The sequence below is a fragment of the Cyprinus carpio genome, chromosome B25 (genome assembly GCF_018340385.1).
Source record: "Cyprinus carpio isolate SPL01 chromosome B25, ASM1834038v1, whole genome shotgun sequence".
Lineage (NCBI taxonomy): Eukaryota > Metazoa > Chordata > Actinopteri > Cypriniformes > Cyprinidae > Cyprinus > Cyprinus carpio.
Window position 1 is genome coordinate 6,406,102 of NC_056621.1, and position 23,608 is coordinate 6,429,709.

The 23,608-nt window shown below is 38.1% G+C and overlaps 1 protein-coding gene across 1 annotated transcript in view; it reads right to left on the reverse strand.

The window, feature by feature from the left end:
- Nucleotides 1–3,949: 3,949 nt before the first annotated feature.
- LOC109073673 (chondroitin sulfate proteoglycan 4-like) overlaps nucleotides 3,950–23,608 on the reverse strand; it is a 52,882-nt gene continuing 33,223 nt past the window's right edge. Inside the window, exons 4-10 of the mRNA XM_019089764.2 lie at nucleotides 22,025–22,492; nucleotides 13,736–13,912; nucleotides 11,572–11,770; nucleotides 10,419–10,550; nucleotides 9,990–10,150; nucleotides 9,325–9,508; nucleotides 3,950–8,882 (exon numbers count right to left, since the gene is read on the reverse strand). Of these exons, the coding sequence (XP_018945309.2) occupies nucleotides 7,078–8,882; nucleotides 9,325–9,508; nucleotides 9,990–10,150; nucleotides 10,419–10,550; nucleotides 11,572–11,770; nucleotides 13,736–13,912; nucleotides 22,025–22,492 (3,126 nt within the window). The 3' untranslated portion in view covers nucleotides 3,950–7,077. The remainder of the gene's footprint in view (nucleotides 8,883–9,324; nucleotides 9,509–9,989; nucleotides 10,151–10,418; nucleotides 10,551–11,571; nucleotides 11,771–13,735; nucleotides 13,913–22,024; nucleotides 22,493–23,608) is intronic.

Sequence of the window (23,608 nt, forward strand, 5' to 3'; positions counted from 1 at the left end):
TATGGCATTTCAAATCAACATACAGTATCTTAGTGCAGCAGTAAAGAAAACCAGAATGGTTATACAGAGAAATAGATTATAGAACAGAGCGATTATAGAGCAGCAATGTTATTTAAATGTGGTGTTCTACTGTAGTAGGGTCACAGAATAAAGAAATTCTAGAGGAGTGGTGTTTAAAAGCAGAGTAACTAAGCAGAGCAGTAAAGGAAAGCAGAGTGATTGTAGAGAAGTCAGATTTTAGAACAGAGCGATTACAGAGCAGTAATTGTCTAAATAGAGAGGTTTTAGAGCAGTAGGCCACAGAAGAGAGCAGTGACATTAAAAAGCAGAGCAGCTAAGTGGAGCAGCAAGGAAAGGCTGAGCAGTATAGACAGAAGTAAAATGATAGAAAACAGCAATTCTAAAGCAGTAAAGTAGATCAATTTGAATGCAGTAAGTCAACTTAGAGCAATTCTAGAGCAGTGACATTAAGAAAACGGGTGGGAAAAATCTGTTTTTTTATGGTTTGAAAATCTATCTATCTATCTGTCTGTCTGTCTGTCTGTCTATCTTTCTATCTATCTATATATCTACTATATATCTGTCTGTATCTGTCTGTCTGTCTATCTATCTATCTATCTATCTATCTATCTATCTATCTATCTATCTTAGAATCGATAAGAAACCATATTAAATAGCTTTATTCTCGTCCTTGCACACAACACAGGTGTCAGCTGTGTGGTTGCCATGAATGGGTTGACTATCAATTTATCGTTTTTAATCAGGTTTCATTCTGATGAACCAAGATCTTTTAGTCTATGCTGTTTTCTGTTGATTCTTGAACAAATATAATTTGTAGGATGCCTGCAATCCAATAATCACTATAAGCGTAATGCTTTCTCACTTTTGATATGAAACAAAGTCACAGCTTTCTGTCAATCTATAAAGAAATTCAAACAATAAACGTTGTTTTGGCACGATTTAATGGAGCGTGACCGATCGTCCGCCTCAATTCAAGCTGCAGCGCGGAGTGCACATGAACCCATTATCTCTTCCTCTTTACTTCTAGTTAAAGGTAAAATAAACATGAATGAACATCAAAAGGTAAGCTGAAAGAAACAGTACACGTATCGTGTCTCATGTAATAGCTTAATCAGTGTTTTAACCTTGCAAATACATCAGTAAAAGTTTGTAAACAATATGTCACAGACCTTAACATTAACCTCAGGAAAGCCATTCAGTGTTCACAGTTATAGTCGGCTAGAAAACTAATTTTTGAAAGGCTACAGCTAGCTATTGTTTAAATGTTTACATTTCAAGAACGATGTAGAAACAAACATTGTATTACATATTAAAGAATCACAGCAATTAAATTTTAGATGAGTGATATTACAGAAATAATTTTATTCAGGTTATCATATTGTAAGGTTATAGATGAGCATTATATCGTTGGACAGTTTAATAGTTTAAGCTCTAGAACACAAACAGAGCGGTCTTTGCTCTGTTTAAACCCTGCCTCCAGTTTGAGTCAATAACACTGCTGCCAATGAGCCTCTGCCCTGTTATTTGCTGATAAAATACTGGGCGTATTATAAGGAAAACAGACAGCGAGATACAGTAAATAGCCTGATCCTGCTGTGACAGGATGTGTGCCGACTCACCATCTTGTTTTTTTTTTTTTTTATTTTTGTTTTTTTTTTTTTTAACAAATTCTTCCTCTCTGTCTGTGGTTCACAAGGTTCTAGGAAAGACCAAGCGAGACACAAACACATCTGACCTGCAAATAAACTTTACATTACAGAGGGAAAACATTATCTGGCAACCTACATGCAATGTTTAGAGAACCCTTAAAAACAAAGCTCCTTCAGTGGTGGTTTGCGAACAATCCTCTTCTTATGAAGACCCGTGTTTCACTGTAGAGGGATTTTGTGGTTGAAAAAAAAAGTTCTCCATGTTACATTATATGTTGAGACCGTTTAAGTACCTTTCCAGAGCTCATTCCTCAAACTAACGGTCTACCCAGACTGCATATCTTCTCTGTAGCATCCCTGAGAGCAGCACTATGGAAACTAAAGTCCCTGCAGTTCAGAGACAATGACGACAAGTCTCAAATCACATACCCAGACATGTGGCCTCTAACTAGGGCACTACACGTAATATTTCCTGCTGGCTGCTTTCGCCAAGAGAACATTTAACTTGAATCCTTTTTAAACCTATTAGTGTATCAGACCATTGTAACACATCTCACCATTACAATTGTGTTTCAACCAATTAAAAGCAAGATTGCGGGATAATTTCACAGATTCTGAGGTGACCTCAGATGGAAACATGGGTGTTGTAATAGCAGACTGGAAGCAGGAAAAGCTAATTTAGGGGTTGGAAATGTTAACACAGTTGTAGGATGTAAAAAAACAGAACTGCGAGGCACATTTCACCCAGACGGGACGAACAGAAGGAGAAGGGGCCCTTTCATATGATCTACACATGTTTTATGTCAAGGAAATACATCAACTGCAAATTTGCTTAGTTAATTGTAAATAGTATCCCTACTGTTGCTCATATGTACAGATAATGATTTTAACCCTATGTATTAGACTACAACTAGGCAACCACACTGCAACACTGATTCTATATTTGTTTTAAAGTAAAGTGCAGTGATTTTCTGCATGCACACACACACCCACACCCTAGCACTGACACATCTGACCACTGACAAGAGAAACCACTAGAGAGAAAGCATGACCTATGGTGACCCCTCTCTTTTTTTTTGACCCTAACATCTGTCTTTCTTTCTCCAAGATTGAAAGACTCAGCAAAACACAAAGCCCTTCTGCATTTCTATGCAAATCTTTCCAGCTTCTGCATTTGAAATGTAAAAGGCAGCAAACAAAGCACCTGCATCTATTGACATATATTTTCAAATAAGGTCAGTTTTCAGATCGATTTTTAATGGCTCATATTTTCCTACAATATTTTAAGTAATAATAATAATAATAATAATAAACATAGACTTCATATTAGTTTCACATTTATTAACTTGCCTCTTATACAGAACAGAGCCCTATTCTTGTGTCTTTGGAGATTGCGTGACTATACACTTACATTTATGACCTGCTAGTAAAGAGTGTATCTGAAATAGCCAAACCCCTTAATTAAAAGTGTACGTGCAAAAACTTTTGCCTTTGCAGTGTGTATTTAAATTATATTGATTCTCTTTCCCAAATATGTACCTCATTATGCATTGCAACAACTTTTAAACCTTCCATCATTTAGGCTGTGTTATTAAAAACAGGTGCTGATAAAAAACCTGCTTGTTTACATAAGTTTCAATGATGCAGAATCAGAAACCAGAACCATTCAATTCACCTGCATTTTTTAGATGTTTTACTTCTTTCTGGGTTCCATTTTTTTTTCCCAGCTGGGCGTGTCGACTGTGTTTGGAGCGCGACCTGATTGGCTGGTTGAGCTGAGCTGTTTTGACTGATTCATATGGTGAGACACTTCAAAACAAAAGTCTTTTAGTTAGCAACTGAGTAAAATAAATAGTTATCTGTTAAATATACAAAGGATCTGTAGCAGGTGCCAAAGTGATATGCTGAAAACAGTCATGTCAGCTATAGTAACAAGCCTGTGGAGCGTTTGACAGTGAGTCTTATTCCGAAGAAAGAGCCAAGAAAGTCCGAAGAAAGAGAAAAGGCCGCTGGTAGGAAAGAATGAGCGCAAATAAGAGCTCATGAAACACTGCTGGACACCCTTGCGCCATCTGCTGGTCAAAATGAAGCACAACATGCTGCTGATATTTGCATTAAACTATATACTGTTTAAAATAATACTTATAATAATAGTAATAATACATTTTTATTTATTAAATGTATATTTATTTTATATAAAATATTATATATGATAATTTTAACATGTTATGTATCACAAATATGTGGAACACAAATATGTGGAACAACAAAAGCAATCTTTTTTGGTTTTTTATTTTGTTGTTGGGACCATGACATATTACTTTTTTCTATAGGGACATAATGAATTGCATGTTCACAAACTTTTTAAAAGAGCAATATAGATGCTAAAAATAAATAAACACTTGGAAATGAAAACTCTCACCCACGAGTGAAATCATTGAAGAGCTGGAGGAAAGTGCATTTTGATTCTTATGACAGGTTATGCGATCTGACATAATATATTTACAAGCAGACAGAATTCAAAAACACAAAAGAAGAGGGTTGTACATGGTTTTGGGTCTAAGGTCAACATATTCCCATAAATACCCAGAGAACAAATACCATTGATGTCCTGAGTTTTCATGTGATCTCAATTCTGCTCTGCAGAAACAAACAGATACAAACGTCCTGAGAGGTCTCAGATGGGATATCGTAACCCCAGGATATGCAGTTAATACTAGCTTAATAAAGAAAAGGGAAAATCAGCTCAACAGTGATATAAATTCCATATGTAGTACCTTGGGAACTGATCATGTCACTATATAATTAAACTCGGGAATGGTGTAATTATAAGGAACGTCACTGTTGTTAGATAAGAAAAGCCAAACAACCGATTAAAACATCTAATTATACAGTTCAGCCATTGACAGTCCAAATGATTAACTGCAATTCAGAGAGAACCAGTGACAAATGGGAAGTCTTTCTATAAACATTTTTTAAGAAATAGAAAATGAAAACTCTATTCAGTCACCCTCAGGTCGATCCAAACCCATATGACTTTCTATCATCTGTGGAACCCACACGAGAAAATGTCCAGGCCACTGTTTCCATACAACAGTGACTAGCAAACCCAAAAAGTATCATAAAATATATTAATTAAATTTCAGTGACACAAAATGTGGAAGAAAGAAAGTCATAGAGGTTCTTATCGACATAATGTAAGGTTGAGTAAATATATGACAGAATTTTTTTATTTTTGGTGAACTATAGCTGAATTTCAGTTTCTTTATTTCTAACACTGCAGAAATATATTTCTCAGACAGCAGAGATTTGTAGTAAACCCTAGACATAATTTTGTAAAAAAAAAAAAAAAAAAAAAAAAAACATATGCTCTGACATACTTTCACCCAGCCATGCAACAACTTACATATTTTTCTGTATTTTTAAACCTAAAACAAAAGTTGTGAACTGTGCTCAGAAGCAGCTCTGGAAAACAGACGCTGCAGCCTGAGGAATAATGACCTCATATCTTCCCTGCAGCCAATCAGGACACAGCGTGATTACAGCCACTGCTGACTCACTTCCTGTCCGTGGCTGCAGTTCTTGAGGAGAAACCATTAGAGTTCTTCAGTGCCTGTAATCAGTGCAGTGGATGAAAGCATTTACGGACAAAACAATTACAATAAACAGAGTAGAAAAGATAGATTTATAGAAAAATAACTAAAAGCATTCGGTAAGGCTGTTTGTTCTACTTTCACACGAGTGATATGATGATTAGTAAACATAAAGTCTCATTTACACTCTCAAACTATTAAATCTCTGCACCGTTTATGTGTCAAAACTAAGTACACATGGCATGGCTGTGAGATTACTCTTTTTGAGCAGGCATGATAAGATTTTTAAAGCGGCACTAGCACAATAATCTGACCAAACTGAAGCAGAGTATATATAATCTTTCCAACTTCTGTTTCATCTCTCACACACATTCAAATGTACTAGACTTTTCTATTTATACTCCATTGACCATAATACTGTTGCTTTGTAATACTTCTTTTGACCTGTAGAGGGGAGCAGGGAGCTGTGACTCTATGGTTTCCCAGCTCTGAAGTTCTGTACAAAAAAATAATTGGCCAAATGGCCGAAAGATATTGTTGTACTTTTTCAAACAAGTTGTACAAACACAGGTACCTTCTGTTTCCTCACAAATCCACTTTGTGGTTTCCACCTTCAACATCTGTAGTTATTCCTGCATTTTCCACATTCTTTTACCCATTCTTTACAACAGCCCATCTATGGTTGAAATTTACATCATGCACATTAAAAACAGAAAATCAAAGCATACTTTCAGCTTAATAATTCTATGACTGTTATGCTGTCAATAACAACAGAAAATACATTATTAACAAGCACTTGCAGTGAGAATCTATGGGGTAATGTATTGCAAAGGGTTGCAAATTTGAAAGCTGTTGGTTGAATGTTTGTTAAAGCACTTACATTAACTACCCAACCTCATTTTCAAACTCTTCCTAGTCAAACACACCAAATACATTCATGATCAACTCATGATATCATTAGTAGAAACTCCAATCAAACTTTAAATAGATCCAGGACATAAAAATGTGTACTGTAGGTGTGCCTCCAGGAATAGGTTTGAAAAAACTGGTCTAAAATAAATAATACCTTTTGCAATGGGACTACTTTTCTAGGTGGATGGATTTAGCGGCATACTTCCTCTGAGTAGAGTTTACTGGCTTTACATGGCCGTAATTGGTTGAAGTTGGCTAACAAGGCTAGTAAGTCATTTAAAGACAGTAGGTAATTTAGAAAATTGAAGTTGTGTGGCTATACTTCCTTGTGTATTTTAAAGGAGCAATGACTTGCTTTTTAGACTTCCACTGTAAGTGCAAGCTATTTTGATATTTTCTCAGGTAATCAACATCATAACAGATGCTGTTGACAGAATTCAACATATTCCTTTAAACAAGTGATCACAAAGGTGCCAAATTGTCGGCACAATTCTAAATCACACAATGCGTCACAAAAGAAAACAGGCTGCTGGGAAAATGGCACATCTATTGATTGGTGTTTAAAAGCAACACAAACATAAATGTAAATAACACTAAAAAATAAGATATTAAACAAGTTACTGCCTAAACATACATAAGAAGAATTGTTCAAACATAACATGTTATGTTCTTGTCCAAAAGTACCTTAAAAGTTGGTTAATTCCACCTCAGTTGAGAAATGACCATGTGAGTATTAGAACATCAGCACACACACAGATCTGGCTGTGCCCTCTAAGAAACCCTAAACTCAGATATGTGCTGGACTTCAATTCATAAGCATCAATAAGGGTAAGAAAACTACATAACACTGACTGGAATGATTCAAGGCCTTGAAAACACAAGTGTCCGGTCGCCTCCCCATCTCAAACCCAGTACTGGTTCTTTTTCAGTGCTGGGTTTGTTGTCCGACAGTGCTGTATTAACTCAGGATCCGCCCCTTTGGAGTCCATGTTTGACATGGGGATGTTGTTCGCAGGATCGGTTTTCCTAAAAGTCTCCTGACTCACTTCTCCATTCTTCGGCTTTGCTGCCACCGTTTGGACGTTGTGCTTTCCGGTCTTGTTGCGACGGACCAAGTGGTAGGCCAGCATTGCGGCCAAGAGCATGAGTAGGAGGATGACGAGAATGGGAATAAGGATAGCCCACAGTGTATTTCGTCTAGACACCACAGGAGTCGCTGTAGTGCTGCCAGAAGCCATGTCCCCATCTCCTCTCCACCTGGGCTCGGCTTGACCTGGATCGCTCTTGACGAACACCGGTGGCACTTTGAGCAGTGTAGCGCCATAAACTCTAGAAGGGTCATAAGGGACCACATGGAAGGGCAAGACGCACTCTGCAGGAGGAACGCCGTGTGCTTTTAGGAGAAAGCGTGCTTCATCTTGACCTTGACCTCCAATGTTTTGACCCCCAGTTGTGTTTAAGATCTCCAGAGCTACCCGACCTTCATCTAGGTCTCGTTGGGTGAAGGAACTCACTGGTTGGCCATCATCTTGCCCACCGCTGTTGACGAACCGAGCTCCTTGAGGTTGCTGGATTATGCTGAAGGTTGGAGATGTTTTGGTCTTGTTGGCCAGAGGTGTAGCATCCAGCAACTTTCTGTCTACGAGTACAGTAGCACCTCTGGGGAGCAGGGGATTCTGGGCCACCTTCGCCAGTGGTTTCACGGTAATGTTGAGGACGGAAGACACATTTGCTGCCCTGCTTCGGGCCATAAATGCCACGCTATCTCTCGGTGAGGTGGACTTAATGAAACGGACACTCACTCTTCCTTGTTTGATCTGCTTCTGTGTGAAAGCCGATGTGGGCTGTCTGTCCACCATTACGGCTGCGTATTTTGGGACATTGGTGATCTTATAGAGTACATCTTCCTCAACAGGACCCCCAGTGGAGGTGCTCAGCATGTCCTCTGTGATTAGCGTCTCGTCATCTCCCTGCCTTACGTGGATCTCTGGAGCTTTTTTCAGTATCAGAGACTTGGCCAGGATTCCGATATGCAGCGTGTATGGGTCTGTTTGGTGTTTCCCGTCAGACACTATAAATTCCATAAAACCATCGGACAGACTTCCATCGCTAACAAAAGCAACCCGCCCAGTGTTGATGTCTTCCTGGCTGAACCGGTTGATCCGGTCTCCAGAGTCTGTGTAGATGACATATCCATTAGCTGGACTCTTGGAGATGATAAATCGGACCTCGTCCGGTGTGCTGTCCTGGTCAACGGTGTTGAGGTAGTTTTTGGAGATGATGGTCGTGGAGCTCTGCAGTGCTTCCAGGAGCAGGTCCAAGCTTACAAGTTCTGGTGGGTTTGAGTCTCGCCGTCTAATGGAGATCAGGAAGATCTCCTCCAGAACCACCGCACCGGGCTGGACTTGCGGAGTGCGGCCACTGGGGTTCAAATGGACCCGGAAAGAGAAGCTATCAGAAGATCCCCCGGAGTCATCGTGATTGTACTCTAGATCACCACGTGCCACGTCATCCTGCAGGAAACGGGGAGCATTGCGAGGTAGGTCAGACCCTCCAAGAGTGAGTCTTCCATGATTGGGGAACCGATGCACTTCATAGACAATGTCCTGCCCCTTCCGCTTCTGCTCTGGCAAACTGGCCAGCAGGTTAGAAGCATCCAAAACAGAGCTGTCAATCACTTTAGACTGACCCTGCACCACAGACACACCTGCAACACATTAAAAAAACACCAAAGGAAAATAATTAAATTACATTTAATTATTAGACCTGTGTCCTAGAGATTAGCATACAAAAGGGACCTGGAGGGCTACTTCCCTGCAGAGTTTAGTCAAACTGTGATCGAGCAGACCTACCTGTAATTTCTAATAACTCTGAAGACCTTGATTAGCTTGCTTGGTGGTCTTTGATTAGGTTTTGAACTAAACTCTGCAGTGCAGGGCCAGATTTGAGAAACCCTGGCATTCAAGTTCCAACCACATTGACTAACATTACTCATGCAGAAAATACAAGTTTGAATGTGGTCTGCATTGTGTTCTGTTCCCACCACATTTGCCTGTTATCATCAGTCTTCTGTTTACTTTTGTATCAACTGACAGAGAGCACCTGCATCAAACCCCTACTCTAAAAAATTACATTTAATTGGTAGCTACCTTTGTTCTTCCAGAGCTGAGATGACACATTTTTATTGGCTGCGTAGTATGACACAGTGACTGGCAGGCTGTGATGCAGCTCTGTTGCTGGGGGCGATGTGAGGGCCAGCTCAACAGAATCTTTCAGGACCCAGAAGGGCTCAGCCGGCATCTGATGCTCATAATATACGGCACCTGCATCCAACTGAACACACAAGAGGAATCAAAAACCCTTTTATAACTGGCCACAGCCTATAACACTCTACATAAAACAAATCAAATGGTCAGATGCTGAAGCATCAGACAGTAAAAACAGCAAATAAGGAATATAGTTCGAATTCTAAATTTGAAATACTTGCAGATTTCATAAATTTAGATTTAACAGGCTAAAGCCAGAATGTAATGAGAGAATAGTGCTGCCCTCTACTGACCACTAATAATATCTGCACATATGATGCCCCCCTTGTGGCCAGAGATGGTATTACAATGAAAGAGGCTTTACTGATGGCACATTTTTAGGGTTTTTATAAAATGTCAAAAACAATTATTCTTTAAAATAATACTAATACCAATACTACTACTACTACTACTACCGCTAATAAAATCTAAACCTTTCTAAAATGTAGCTGTATGTGTTACTGGTTTCCTCTGTAAGTACATTTGCACCAATATACAATATTATTTACCTCAGTCTGTGTGAATCTAGTGATCTCCTCAAACTGTCCACGCTGGTTAGGTTTGATTATTCGTCCCAAGCGAGGAGGTTTCACTAGTGAGTATGTGATTTCATCAGCGCCTTCACTTGTTATGGCCCGCAAAATATCTCCACTGATCACCTGCCTGGTGCCTGACAAGCATCCCCAAACAAATCATATCACTTCACTGATTTCTTCATGAAAACACATTTGAGCAGCTTTCATACAGCTATAATTGACATAACTGATCTACAAGGATGTTCCAAGTAAGATTTTGGACTGTTCATGATGAGGAAAATGAAAAATGACCCCTCAATTGGAAGATTTATGAACAAAATTTCTCTGGGCCAATAAAGATCTTTCATTTGGCCCAGAGAAAGACAGGGATTTGGATTTAAGGTCTGGACGTGTGGAGCCCACCTGGGAAGACCATGAGTTCTCCCTTCGTTTCCATGGAGATGGTAAGCTGTCTTGCCTTGACAGCGAAGCGGTGGAGAGGTGAAGTGTGTTCTCCATCAGTCACGGTGAAGCTGAACCCACCAGACTCTGAGCCTGAAACCAGACACAAGCACATCATATTCACTACATCATGTTATACTCTTAAAACAAGGGTTCTTCAGTGGTTCCTTGCAGCACATTAGATTTATCAAAGTAAAAGTTCTTTGAGGGAACATTTATCTAAAAAGTCGCTATACATTTTCTAAAGCGTTTAGAGTGGGTTATAGTGAGATGCTATGTGGTTGCAAGGTGTTCACAATAGTTTTAGTAGTGAAAAGTGTTCCAAGTTGGTTTAGTGTGTTGCTATGCGCTTCAAACTGATTTTTTTTTGCATGCTCTATATGATTTCTAAGGTGTTCTGAGTTGTTTTAATGTGTTTTTTGGGTTTAAGCAGGTTACTATTATATGATTGCTGAGGTGTTCTGAGCTGTTTTTAGCATGTTGCTACGCATTCGCTAATGTGTTCTGAGTGTGCTATAGCATGTTGCCATGCAGGTGCTAAGCTTTTCCAAATAGTTTTTTTTTTTTTGCATGCTACTACTCTATATGATTGCTAAGTTGCTCTGAGTTGTTTGTAACATGTTCCTATGTAGTTGCTAAGGTGTGCTACTGAATATGACTGCTGTGTTGTTTTTAATGTTCAGGTTTTAGCTTGTTACTATGCAATTACTATGACATGATTGCTTAGTTGTTCTCAGTTTTTTTTAACGTGTTGCTCTGCATTTGCTAACATGCTAATATGCATTTGAGTGGGTTTTAGCATGTTCAGAACAGTTTTTTAGATGCTGCCACTCTATATGATTGCAATATTGAAGATTGAGATTGAAGTTGTTCTGAGTTGTTTTAACGTGTTGCTATGCATTCGCTAATGTGTTGTGAGTGGGTTTTGGCATGTTGCTAAAGGTGTTTTTTAGATGCTGCTACTGTATATGATTGCTGAGGTGTCCTGAGGTATTTTAAGTTGTTTTTAGCTTGTTGCTATATGTTTGCTAAGACATATTGACTGAGTTTTACTATGTTTTTATGCAGTTTTGGGAGGTTTTTAGTATATTGCTGTGGTGTTCTGTCAACCCACCCTGTTGAATGAATAAAACCTCTCCATTATTAATTTGAGCCTGGGTGAAACTGTCCACGCTGTCACCCGGGGACACTTTAAAGGCAACAATCCCATTGCTGGGCGTCTCGATGGCATACACCAGCTCCTCTGGAGGGGTGTCAAGATCTTCGCTGCTCAGCATATTGGCTGTGATTTCAGACTCCTCACCGGCTAGAAGCTAGAAGGAGAGAGCAGACACACAAACAAAGAGAGATAAACAAACCAATAAACAAGATGGAACAACTAAACTGTTGTTTTCAGAGGTGTCTAACTGTCTGGAGTCGTTGGGATGTGAAAGAGGCAGTTATGCCTCCTGATGCTGCTCTAATGGATGTGTAATGGACAAGTTGCTGAAAGACATTCTTAAACGATGAAATTCAGCTGGGAGAGTGCAGGGCTGCCGTGTGAGCGCCACACATCAACACGCATTTATCTGTTCCTGAACGCTTTCACTGCCTCAATCTACAGATCTCCTGAGAGACCGAGGGAAAAAACTGGAATTGAGTACATGGCGTAGTGCCCTGGAACAGAAAGGTCTACAAACTCATTATCATTTAGTAATCTAGTTTCCACATAACGTGACCTTCAAGATTTAAGTGCATGTAAAATCATCTCCTTTCCTCCAGTGAGTGCAATTTAATGGGGGGCAATGCAGTGTCATTACCAGGGCAAATATTAGTCATAGCAGATAGCGCTCTGTACTGCCCCCTGGTGACTGGTCAAAGACCTTTACATCACTTCCTGTGTAATATATCCATGGGCATCCACTAGATGGTAGCACTAGACCAGAGTACAGCACAACTGAAACAAACATCTCCCAAATTGGGCTGGAAATTGCTGTTTCTTCATACTCAATATTTAATAGATGTAACATGGATCAGAGGCTGCATGGCAAATCAAATCCCAGCATGCCGTGCCGAGGCCTGCTTTGATGGGAAACTGCAATCTCTCTCTGATTAGACTGGTGTGTCTCTATAGGCTCTCTACATTAGAGCACAGGGAGCCCAGAACTGATATATTACTCTCTGTGTGTGTGTGTTTGACTAATCGAGTGATTGTGTTTGTGTGGATGAATCTCAAAACAGTTTCATGTTTCATGTCAAAATCAAAAGGAAAATCACATGAAATTGTAAAAAGAAGACATTTTGGGAACATTGCAATTTTTGGCAGGGGGACAATAATTGCAACAAAATGCAACTGCACTGTGAAAATTACTGTAATGTGAAAATTATGATTTCTTAGATACCATAGTAGTATTTGTTGTACTGAATTTAATTTACCCAATTTTAATTCCAATAAAGACTTCTTTTTTTTTTGCCACATTACAGTCATTAAAATTATTTATTTATTTTGCATTATGCAGTTAATTCTATTCATAGCATAATAATACAATAATAATTGAATAAATTAAAATATACATAACTATAATTTCTGCAAATTAAAAAATTAAAACTAAATTTATAATTGAAAAAAGTATAATTGTTTTAATTTTTCTGGCTATACACACACAAAAAAAAAAAAAAAAAAAAATTTTTGAAATTTTTATTATATATAATTATTAATAAATAATAAATTAATAAATATTCTATTTATTACATATTTAAATCTATTTTTTCCCCTTTTGATCCTTTTGATTTTAGGGTCTTTCAAGTGAAATCACCTAATTATAAGTGTGTGTTAAATACTGTGGTGGTAAAACTTGTGTTTACAATTTTGAAAAGCGCAGGCCTGAATTTTCGACTTTCTCTGTTATTATCATCAGTAACCATTGAAAATTGAGGTGTTCCTGGATTAAAGCATGTCTGATACAGAGTCAGACAGACAGAGAGAAGGCACGCGCACAAGAGAAGGGAACTATCCGCATGTGGAAAAACACACATATCATTATTTCACATTTTGCGGGAGTCGAGTGGCGTCTCCGATTGGTCGGCTTTCCCTCCAGCCCAGAAGCCGAATTCTTGCCACCGTCATGGTTTTCCAAAAATGTGAGTTTCCACGGCAACCAGAAACCACAGACAACATCGAGCAAGCACTGAATGACACTCTGTGTTCCAGTGGAGGGAGTCGCTCTGAATTTTCCGACTACGTCTCTGTTCTAGAAGCTTCATTAATGTTTAAAACAGGGAAAATGGTCTCTGTGTACCTCCATTCCGGTGTTGCGTTGGAGGCGGGGCGGCTCGTCGTTCACAGGGAGGATGGTGATGCCGATGGTCAGGGACGCACTCCGGCGGGTGATGTGAAAAGCAGTCGCCATGAGGGTGAAACTGTCCTCTGTGGTCTCGCTGCTGTCATGGAAGTAGTACACCTGTCCCTGTTGTACCTGAGGAAACACAACAGACATCAAAAATCCAGTCACACAACCCTAATCCTTTTTCTGTCCATTAGGGCATTTTTGGTTTTACAGCGGCTTTATTTAGTCTTTTTTTTAAGTGACAAGACATTAAAAATGTCCTTTTAAAATTCTGCAGATGCAGTTTCCCTCCAAAAAGATGAAATAAATAAACAAAAACTGCCATGGGAACCATAGTTCCTGTTTTTAGGATTGTTTCATGTTGCTAATCAGAATCTTACTGTATTTTTGTCATTTTTTATTTATAGTATAACCCTCATGTTGTGTTATGGTCAATTTGGCATGGAGAGGATTTTCTTTTTCCTAAAAATGCTAGTTGATGCTAGTTAAAACCTAATACTTTACAAAGGATTTTTGTATTTTTGTAGATTTTTTTTCCTTCACCTTCTTGTCAAAAGTCACCAGCCTACAAAAAAAATACTGGATTCAATCTTTATATCAGATTGTTTTCTTTCAGTTAGCACAGGTTTTGTATTTCTTTTTGGAACTGAGTGATCATAGGCCTTATTGATCTAAGCCTATGCACCTCAGTTTTTGAGCAAATATTGTCACAATTATCCACAAAAAAGGTATTTTTTTTCTTTTTTTTTTTTTTACTCAAAAAACTGAGGTGCCCAAGTTCAGATCAATGAGGCCTATGATCAATCATTTCCAAAAAGAAATACAAAACCTGTCCCAATTAAAATAAAACAAGTTGACAAAAAGGTAAAATCCAATATTGTTGAGACATTTACAAGCAATTTTTAAAAGGCTGGTGATTTTTCACTGAGAACACCAAAAAAGATAAAGGATGTTCAGAACAGCACAAAGAATAGTAGAGAAATGACAGAAAATGATGCAGGAAACTTATTCTAAAAATGTATTCGAATTGCAATAACCATGAAAGAATTTCACAAGTCAGACTCAAACGTATGTCTGAACATGTGCTCTAACCACTACGCCACATCTCCAACCTTTTTTTATTTCTAAGATTAACATGGTTGTGAATAGTGAAGCTGTTCTTCCAAACAAAACGTTTCTCAGCATATTACATTACATAATTAAATGTACATCTGTCACACTAAAACTGGATTTGACGTGGGTGGTCAGATGCACTTTTTAAACAAAGTGCAGATTTAGTCAAACAAACATAATGCAAACTCTAGGAAGCCCCACAGCTGCGAGCGCGTCATGTGAAACTAACGTATGTTAGTGTGTCCGGCGCAGGAGGTCAGACGTCTGCTGTTTGTCATATGCTTATACAGATTTGAACAGGCTCCAGATGATCAGATCTTTGCACACAGTACACATCTTAACACTGACCACAAGCCCTCACATTTTCTTCAGAAAACATAAAAATCAAACTGCCTTTTCATTTTTTGGCTTATTTTCATTAGTACGAGCACCAAGCTCCAAGAGCTGTGTGCTAACCGCTAAGCCCAAGCTTATGCTAGCAGAATTTTTAGCAGAGAAAAGCTGTGCCTCTATTCTTTCCCACATCATTTAAGTCTGCATATTTGTCAGGAAATCGATAACTTATGGCGGCTTCTATTTTACTAGTATACTGTATATATGAAAAAAATACATTCATACTAAACAAATCAAGTCTAAATCTATGCACTGTTGATTCTCGAGTGAACTGTATCTTGTTTCAAGGTTTTTCTAGATATTTCGACTTGAAAACGAGTAAAAGGCTGATTAACTTAGAAGCCATTTTTGCAGTATATGGCTTAATGTGTCACAGCATGTATGCTAACCGTTATGTCGCAAGCTCTGATAGAACAGAAGCTTTTGTAAAGAAAATCTGAGCTTCATTTCTTTTCTGCTGCTGTTTTGTCAGCTAATCGTTGTGTTTGCCAGGAAATCGATACTGTTACCGACTGTTCACAGAAGATGTCAATTTTCCAAGTCTGGTCAAATGTTTGAGCTAACATGCTAATGGCTGAGAATCTTTGACCTTTTTTGCCATCTTTATTGATAATACAGTTAAAAAAGGGCAGGAAACGATGGAACAAAACTAACATCACAGTCTGCCAGAATGAGCCACAGTCCATTGTTTCAAAGTGTGCATGCTAATGCTTTTAATTTTTTATTGTTGATGTTAAATGACTTGAGTTTAAACTCTACTTGCATTTTGGCAGCAAATTCATCTATCACTTGATAGAAGCTAGCCACATTGTTTCACAAATGTTAACATGGACAGGTTTGTGACATACCATCCCCAAAAAACATTAGTAAGGCTAATATTAAAAAATATGAAAAAGAATAATGTTAATATATGTAATTTATTATATTATTAAAAGGGTAGTCCACCTAAAACTATCAGTATTTACTTTCATGTTGTTTCTTGTTTTTCTGTAGTTTTTGTAGGAATGTGTTGTAGATGTTATAACCAAAGGTTTTTGGTTTCCATTGATCATTATTAAACAAAACATACAATGCAAGTCAATGGGAACCAAAACTTTGGTTACCAATATAAAACTTCTAAACATCTCCTTTAAGTTCCACAAAAGAAAGAAAGTGACCAGTTCGGGACAACATGAAGGTGAGTAAATGATTTCCATTTTATTTTTGGGTGATTATCCCATTAATAATGTTAATACGAGTTTGATTTACTACAGTATACAACTTTGGCACTTTGTCCAAAGTCCTAAGGAAAACGGCAAAGCTGTTTCACATTATTCTGCTGTTATTTAGTCTGCATTTGTTATGAAATTGATAACTGTTGGCGACTATCTACATAAGATGTCAATTTTTGTAGCAGAGGAGAAATGTATTCCAGATTGTTTCGTCGTGACATGCTAATATCGGTTTTCTCTCTTTCTTTTTGAAGTCTGTGAGCTGTTTTGAGCTGTTTTCATCTCAGTGCATTGTGAATGTTTGCTACTATGCTGCACTGTAAGCTATCATTACAATCTGTCCCCTGGTGTGGCAGCGGTGACCGGCAGTATACAAACCCACTGCTGACTCCACAACACAGAATAAAGAAACGGCACATTCAGCTCAGTAATGAGCATGACGCATACGTCTTTAATTTAGGAACAATTCCGCTTTGGTTCCTTTCCTGCGCAGTAGTTTCCTTCCATATGGAACATATTAGTTGTGTTTCAGAAAGCATTGCATAACTGAAGAAAGGAAACATAGCGCAGGATAGCGAGACCCAGAGCGGTTAAGACGTCGTGTATTAAGATGAAGTGTGGAGTGGCTGCACACAATGAAGTTATTCTGACAGCTGGACTAAAGCCACCACAAGACATTGATTCTGAACTTCAAATTCAGTCTGTCCTCCATCTGTGATCTCCCTCTCTCTCAATCTTCCCTTCTCTGTCTGATCTGAGAGCTGTGTTCATTGCATAAGATATCTGTCAGTCTAACACCACTCACGTCCTGCTGCGTCTCGATCGCTGAAAGGAATATTCAGTGTCATTTTCAACTACAGACCTTCAAAATGTCAACGCCGCTGTTTTCAATAACACCAAAAGCATATGCGACCTGCTTTGTCATTTTGAGTCGCTTAGTTTTTGACAGAAAAAAGCAAAGTCTCAGCTTTCAAATTATTTAAATATAACAAATGTACATTCATACTCCAAAACATTGATGAGATTTAGTACTTGAAATACTGTCTATCAGAAAACCGTATCTTGGAAAAATGACCTCTAAAAAATTAAAAAATTTAATAATAATAATAATAATATAATAATAAGAATTAGAATAAGAATAATAATTATTATTATTATTTTTTTACAAATTATTTGACAAAATTACCAGATTTAATCAAATATAATATAATATAATATAATATAATATAATATAATATAATATAATATAATATAATATAATATAATATAATATAATATTTGTGCAGGTAAAAATGATGTAAGCTATGTACACTGCAAAAATATAAATAAATACATACATACATACATATAATAATTTCTTACTGGGTATTTGTCTTGTTTTCCAGTACAAATATTTAAACATTACTTCATATGCAAAATTAATTAACATGTTACATTTTTTTTCCTGAAAAAGTTTATAGAGTTTATAGCAAAAAAAAAAAAAAAAATTCTATTGATGAGGCCAGAAAAGATAAACTTAATTCAAAGGGAAAACAAGTTTATTTTTCTAAGTCCATTGGCAGAAATCCGTTCTTATTTTAAGCATTAAGTCACTCAACTGTGATATTTCTCTAGAAAAATACCTCATACAGTGTCATTTTGCTTCTCAAGTAAATCTAGCTCAATTAAGGAATGTTTAGAGACTTTATTGAAAAATAAGACTAACAAATTGAGCAAGAAAAACATTTTATTTTTATTTATTTTTTTGCAGTGTACAAGATGGTTTATTGATGTTGAAAGTTTTATTGATGTTCTGTGAAGATTTTCCTGCTGTAAATTGTTGTGAAGATGCTAATCTCTCATGCAGTATGTTAAAGGGTAACATTTTGAATATCCAGATAAAACTGACACTATTTGAAAACTGAGACTTTGCAATTCCGTTTTGGTAACACAGAAATTGAGCCTGAAGTTGAAAATAACCTGGGAGGTTAATCTATTCTGGTTGAATCGCTCTCGAGTTAAACTGATCTCTGTTCTCAATGTTGCACGCCTGGCGGCGCGGTGTAAATGCTTTATTTGTGGGATATATGGGCTAGTTTATTCTGGCCCGCGGCTGCAGGGAAGCGCAAGTCAGAATTTCCATCAAGTTGAAACGGCAGTCGTAGCAATTTCTAACCGCTCTCAAACAACAGCATACTCATTCTACCGCCAGTCTTTCCCTGCTCATTCTTTCCACTAGAAGACCTCTGGGGCACTCCGCTTGATATCATAATGCGAAGTAGTTTTGGGGGGCCTGCTGGAAATAAAGAGAGTTTAGATAAGTCTTAAAAGACACTGGGAGAAAGAGAAATTGTGTCTTTGAGCCTCTAAAACACAGCGAGCATCAGACAGGCGTGATCAAGGTCTGCCTCAATAGCTGTTATTCTGTGAACGGCTTGTAATTAAGATGCAGAAAATGCTATTTTATGCCTGACTGTTCCTCAGTGATATGGCAAAATGCTACACAGGGATCCTGGTAGTCTCTGAGAAACCATTACATGAGGCTGTTCGCCCTTTTAATTAAAGCCAATGACAGCTCCTCTGGTTCCAGTGCAGCTCTTTTATCGTGAGAAGAATTAACTCTCATTGCAGGCACAAAGTACAAACAAACAAAACAAACAAGCCTGTAATTACGGCATCGTTAGTTGTTCCCACTGTTTCCTCTATAAATGAGAACAGTTTACCCAAAAAATGAAAATTCTGTCATCATCTGCTCACCCTCATGTCATGACTTTCTTCCTCCTGTGAAACTCACAACCATTTCCAAGATGCCTGAGCGAACAATGAAAGCATATTGTGACCAGTGGCTGTCAAGCTCCAAAAAGGACAGTTAAGCAACATAAAATTAGTCTTTACAGCTCAGCAACAACATTTTTTTTGTTTGTTTGTTCTGTGTGCCTGTCTGTCGATCGGCAACTCTACATATAATCGAGATGTTCTGTTAAAGATCGGAGCATCGTGCTCCGAGCTAGACTCCATCTGGAATCATTATTATAACAACGTACAATTCCTGGAAAAGATCGTTCGTTCAGCCGACCGGTAAACGCAGGAGGTGGCACAGGGAACGCAGGCAAAAAAGCGAAGCTACCAGGCTGGCATGCTAACAAGGCTAAAGAGATCACCCCATAAGCCTGCACTGCCCAGCATCTTCCTCACAAATGCAAGGTCACTCAGCAACAAAACAGAAGAATTTAATTGAATTATATTGACGCAACAATAAGGACCTGGCCTGAGGAAGCTTCCATTAAACTTCAGGACCTTTTTGAAAACACTCACTGGGACTTATTTGCACAACAAAACATAGAGGACTACACATTTACTGTCCTCTCCTATCTACAGTTCTGCACTGACAATGTCACAGCTGAGAAACAAATCAAATCCTATCCAAACAACATACCATGGACGACACAAGAAGTTAAGCTATGTCTGAGGGACCGTGACTCAGCCTTCAGGTCTGGTAATGTAGAACTGTATAGTACAGCCAGATTCAACCTGAAGAGGAGCATCAAAGAGACAAAAGCTGCTTACAGCCAGAAATTTGAAGGCCACTTCAGTAATGGGGACCCTCAAAGAGTTTGGCAGAGTATCCAACATCTCACCAATTATAAAAGCAGCACAAGTCCAGACATAAGCAGCATCAGCCACTCACTGGCTAAATCACTTCTTTGCCCGCTTTGATGTCAGCATGGATGGAATTGAGCATGTGCTGTTACCCTCCACTGACAGCCTGGCACCTTCTATAAGTACAGCAGAGGTCAGAAAAGTGCTTTAGCCCCAATTCTTTATGAAGTAACTCTGACGTCATCAGTATCATTTATTTTCTTAGCCCCCCCACATATTGGTCTAGTTCTTTATGAAGTAACTCTGACGTAATAAGTTTTGTTTATTTTCTTGGATGAAATATGTTTTGGTCTAGCAGACTGTCAGGCTGGGGGGCCATCACTCAACCACTCTGACTCTCAGCACTGGAGCTCCACAAGGCTCCGTGCTGAGTCCTCTGCAACTGCACACCAACCCACAGTACAAACACAATCATTAAATTTGCAGATGACACCACTGTGGTGGGGTTAATATCAAATGGTGACGAGTCAGGAAGGAAGTGGCTGAACTCTAAAAATGGTGCATCAATAACAACTTGCCACTCAACACCTCCAAAACAAAGGAGCTCATCATCAATTTCCAGAAAAAGAAAGAGGAACCAACCCCTCAATACGTTGGAGGAGAAATGGTGGAGAGGGTGACCATCTTTAAATTTCTTGGCACACATATCTCCCAGGATCTCTCATGGACTGTTAACACAATGTCTCTGGTCAAGAAGGCACAGCAACGGTTGTACTTCCAAAGGATGCTGAGGAAATCCATTCTGTCTCAGCAGCTGCTTGTGTCCTTTTACCACTGATCAGTAGGAACCATACTTTCCCATGGCATTCTCGTGTGGTATGCTGGCTGCACTATGGCTGAGAAAAAAGCTTTGCAGAGAGTCATCAGCTCCGCACAGAAAATCACTGGTGCAGAGCTGGCTTAACTTGCTGACATCTACAGCACCAGATGCATACGTTGGGCCAGAAGTATAATAAAGGACTCTTCCCACCCCACCCCGGCAACCACTGCTTCACTCTCTTGCCCTCTAGAAAACACTATAGATCCCACAAGACACACACCTCCACACTCACTTTCATGTTTTCTGAAGTCACATGATAGCCACTGCAGATCTTAAATCTCATTTGCATATTCTAGCTGCATCAGTATAGTATTATGAGTCATGTGGACTGCTGTTATGGAGATTCTGTGTCCTTTTTGGATATTCAGACCTCCTGACACAATATGCAATAATTGTATAGTAAAAATCAGTGTGAAGATTATGCAAAATATCTCATCTTGTGTTCCACAGAAGAAAGTTAGAGAATGAGTAAATTATTACAGATTTTTAATTTCATGTCAGTGTTGTGATTCTCAACTAAAACTAAAAGAAACCAAAACAATTCAAAATTGCTTTCAGTAATTAAAATAAAGCCAAAATAAAATACATTCTAAATATCCAGTGGAAAAAAATCTATATCCTCTGATGCCCATAAAGATTGACAAACATGTTTCTGAGGTTACTCCTCCCATCCCTACACCTAACATCAATGGCCACTCCTTTGATGCCCATATAAGGGTTGGTGAACATGTTTTTAAAGATGGCCACTCCTCTTCCCAAGCTTTACAACCATGACCACTCCTCTGATGCCCATATAAGGGTTGGTGAACATGTTTCCGAGGTGAAATGAAGATGAAAAATGTTGCCTTTACAACTAACTGAAATAAAAATAAAGCTATATATAATATAAATATTTTAAAAATGAAAACTAATGAAAGTGACAAAAGCAGATAATAAAATGAAAAAAAACTTAAATTAAAATGAAAACTGAACATAAAAATAAAAGCTTATTTAAAACATTAATATAATAAACACTTTATTTGTATATAAATAATAGTAAAATGTTGTGTATTTGTTGGCACTCACATCCTCCCAGGTGAAGGTGACAAGTCCATCTTCTTCATCCAGATTCTTAATATCTCCATGCTGAGGTGGTTCCTCCATAATAAACTCGATGTTCATGGAACGGTAGAATTGGTGTGTGATATTCAGAACCTCTTGGGTCAGCACCACAGATCCACCCTCCCTCACGGTGAGGTTGACCACCTGGATGGGTATGATGCGTGGAACAATGACCACCTGCACCTGTAGGTCTTCTATGGTGGTGAAGCCATTGCTGACATCGACTGTGAAGTGGTCCTGGCCCTGAAGGGAAGTGGAGACATAAAAGATTCTGCCCAGGTTTATGTCCTCTTGTGTGAAGGATTGAATGTAGTCCAGCACGGGTGATGCTGTGCTGTCTGAGTCGTTGCTGAGTTTGACCACATGACCCAGCCGTGGAAAGTCTTTGACAGAGTACACCATCTCTTTGGGCAGGATGTCTTTTTGCATCACCTAAGAAGATGGCAAGAAGACCTTCAAATGAGTGCAGTAAGAAAACTGCTTTCAAATACTGCATATCCCTATGGACAGCCAGGTACCAATTATCTTTTAATAATAATTTAATAATAATGTTTGATATCAATAATGTTAGGACATGAACTTATTTTGACATGCCGTATTTGAACATATGTAAAGGGAAATGACATTGAAGAAAGAAAGTTACATTGGGGACAACATGAGGATGAATAAAGGAATTTCATTGTTGGCTGAACTATCCCATCAACTTAAATCTTATTTTTTATTATTATTATTATTTTTTTTTAAACTATGTATTTGTTATTATTGTTATTTTTTTTTGTCTTAAGTGTCAATTGTTTGAAATTGCATCTGAAAGCTGAATAAATAAGCTTTTCGCTGATGTATGGTTCGTTAGGATAGGACAATATTTCGCTGAGATACAACTATTTGAAAATCTGGAATCTGAGGGTGCAAAAAAAAGTATTGAGAAAATCGCCTTTAAAATTGTCCAAATGAAGTCCTTAGCAATGCATACTACTAAGCAAAAATGAAGTTTTGATATATTTGTGGTAGGAAATTTGCAAAATATCTTCATGGAACATGATCTTTACTTAATATCCTAAAGATTTTTGGCATAAGAGAAAAATCAATAATTTTGATCCATACAATGTATTTTTACCTATTGCTACAAATATACCCCAGCGACTTAAGACTGGTTTTGTGGTCCAGGGTCACATTTACATAGTTTAAAAATACACATATATATATATATTTTTTTTGATCTATCAAATTGCTCTGAATGGCACATTATAAGAACCTTGAGCTGTTATTATAAATTAGATTATGCCAAATCCCCTATTTAGCATGTGATAAATCTCAGAAACACTTGGAGGAAAAAGTAGCACAAAACGTAAATCAATGTCAGGCATCACAAATGTCCTAATAAATCTGGTCAGAGGCTGTTTCCTCTACTGGGTAATTACTGAAAGTACACTCAGTGGAGCGTCAACAATAGCAGAACCACTGCAGAGTTTCAACTACATTTGAAACATTTTCTTTCTTCTAAAACACACAGTTTGCAACTAAATGCAAAGCAGCTCCTGGATAGAT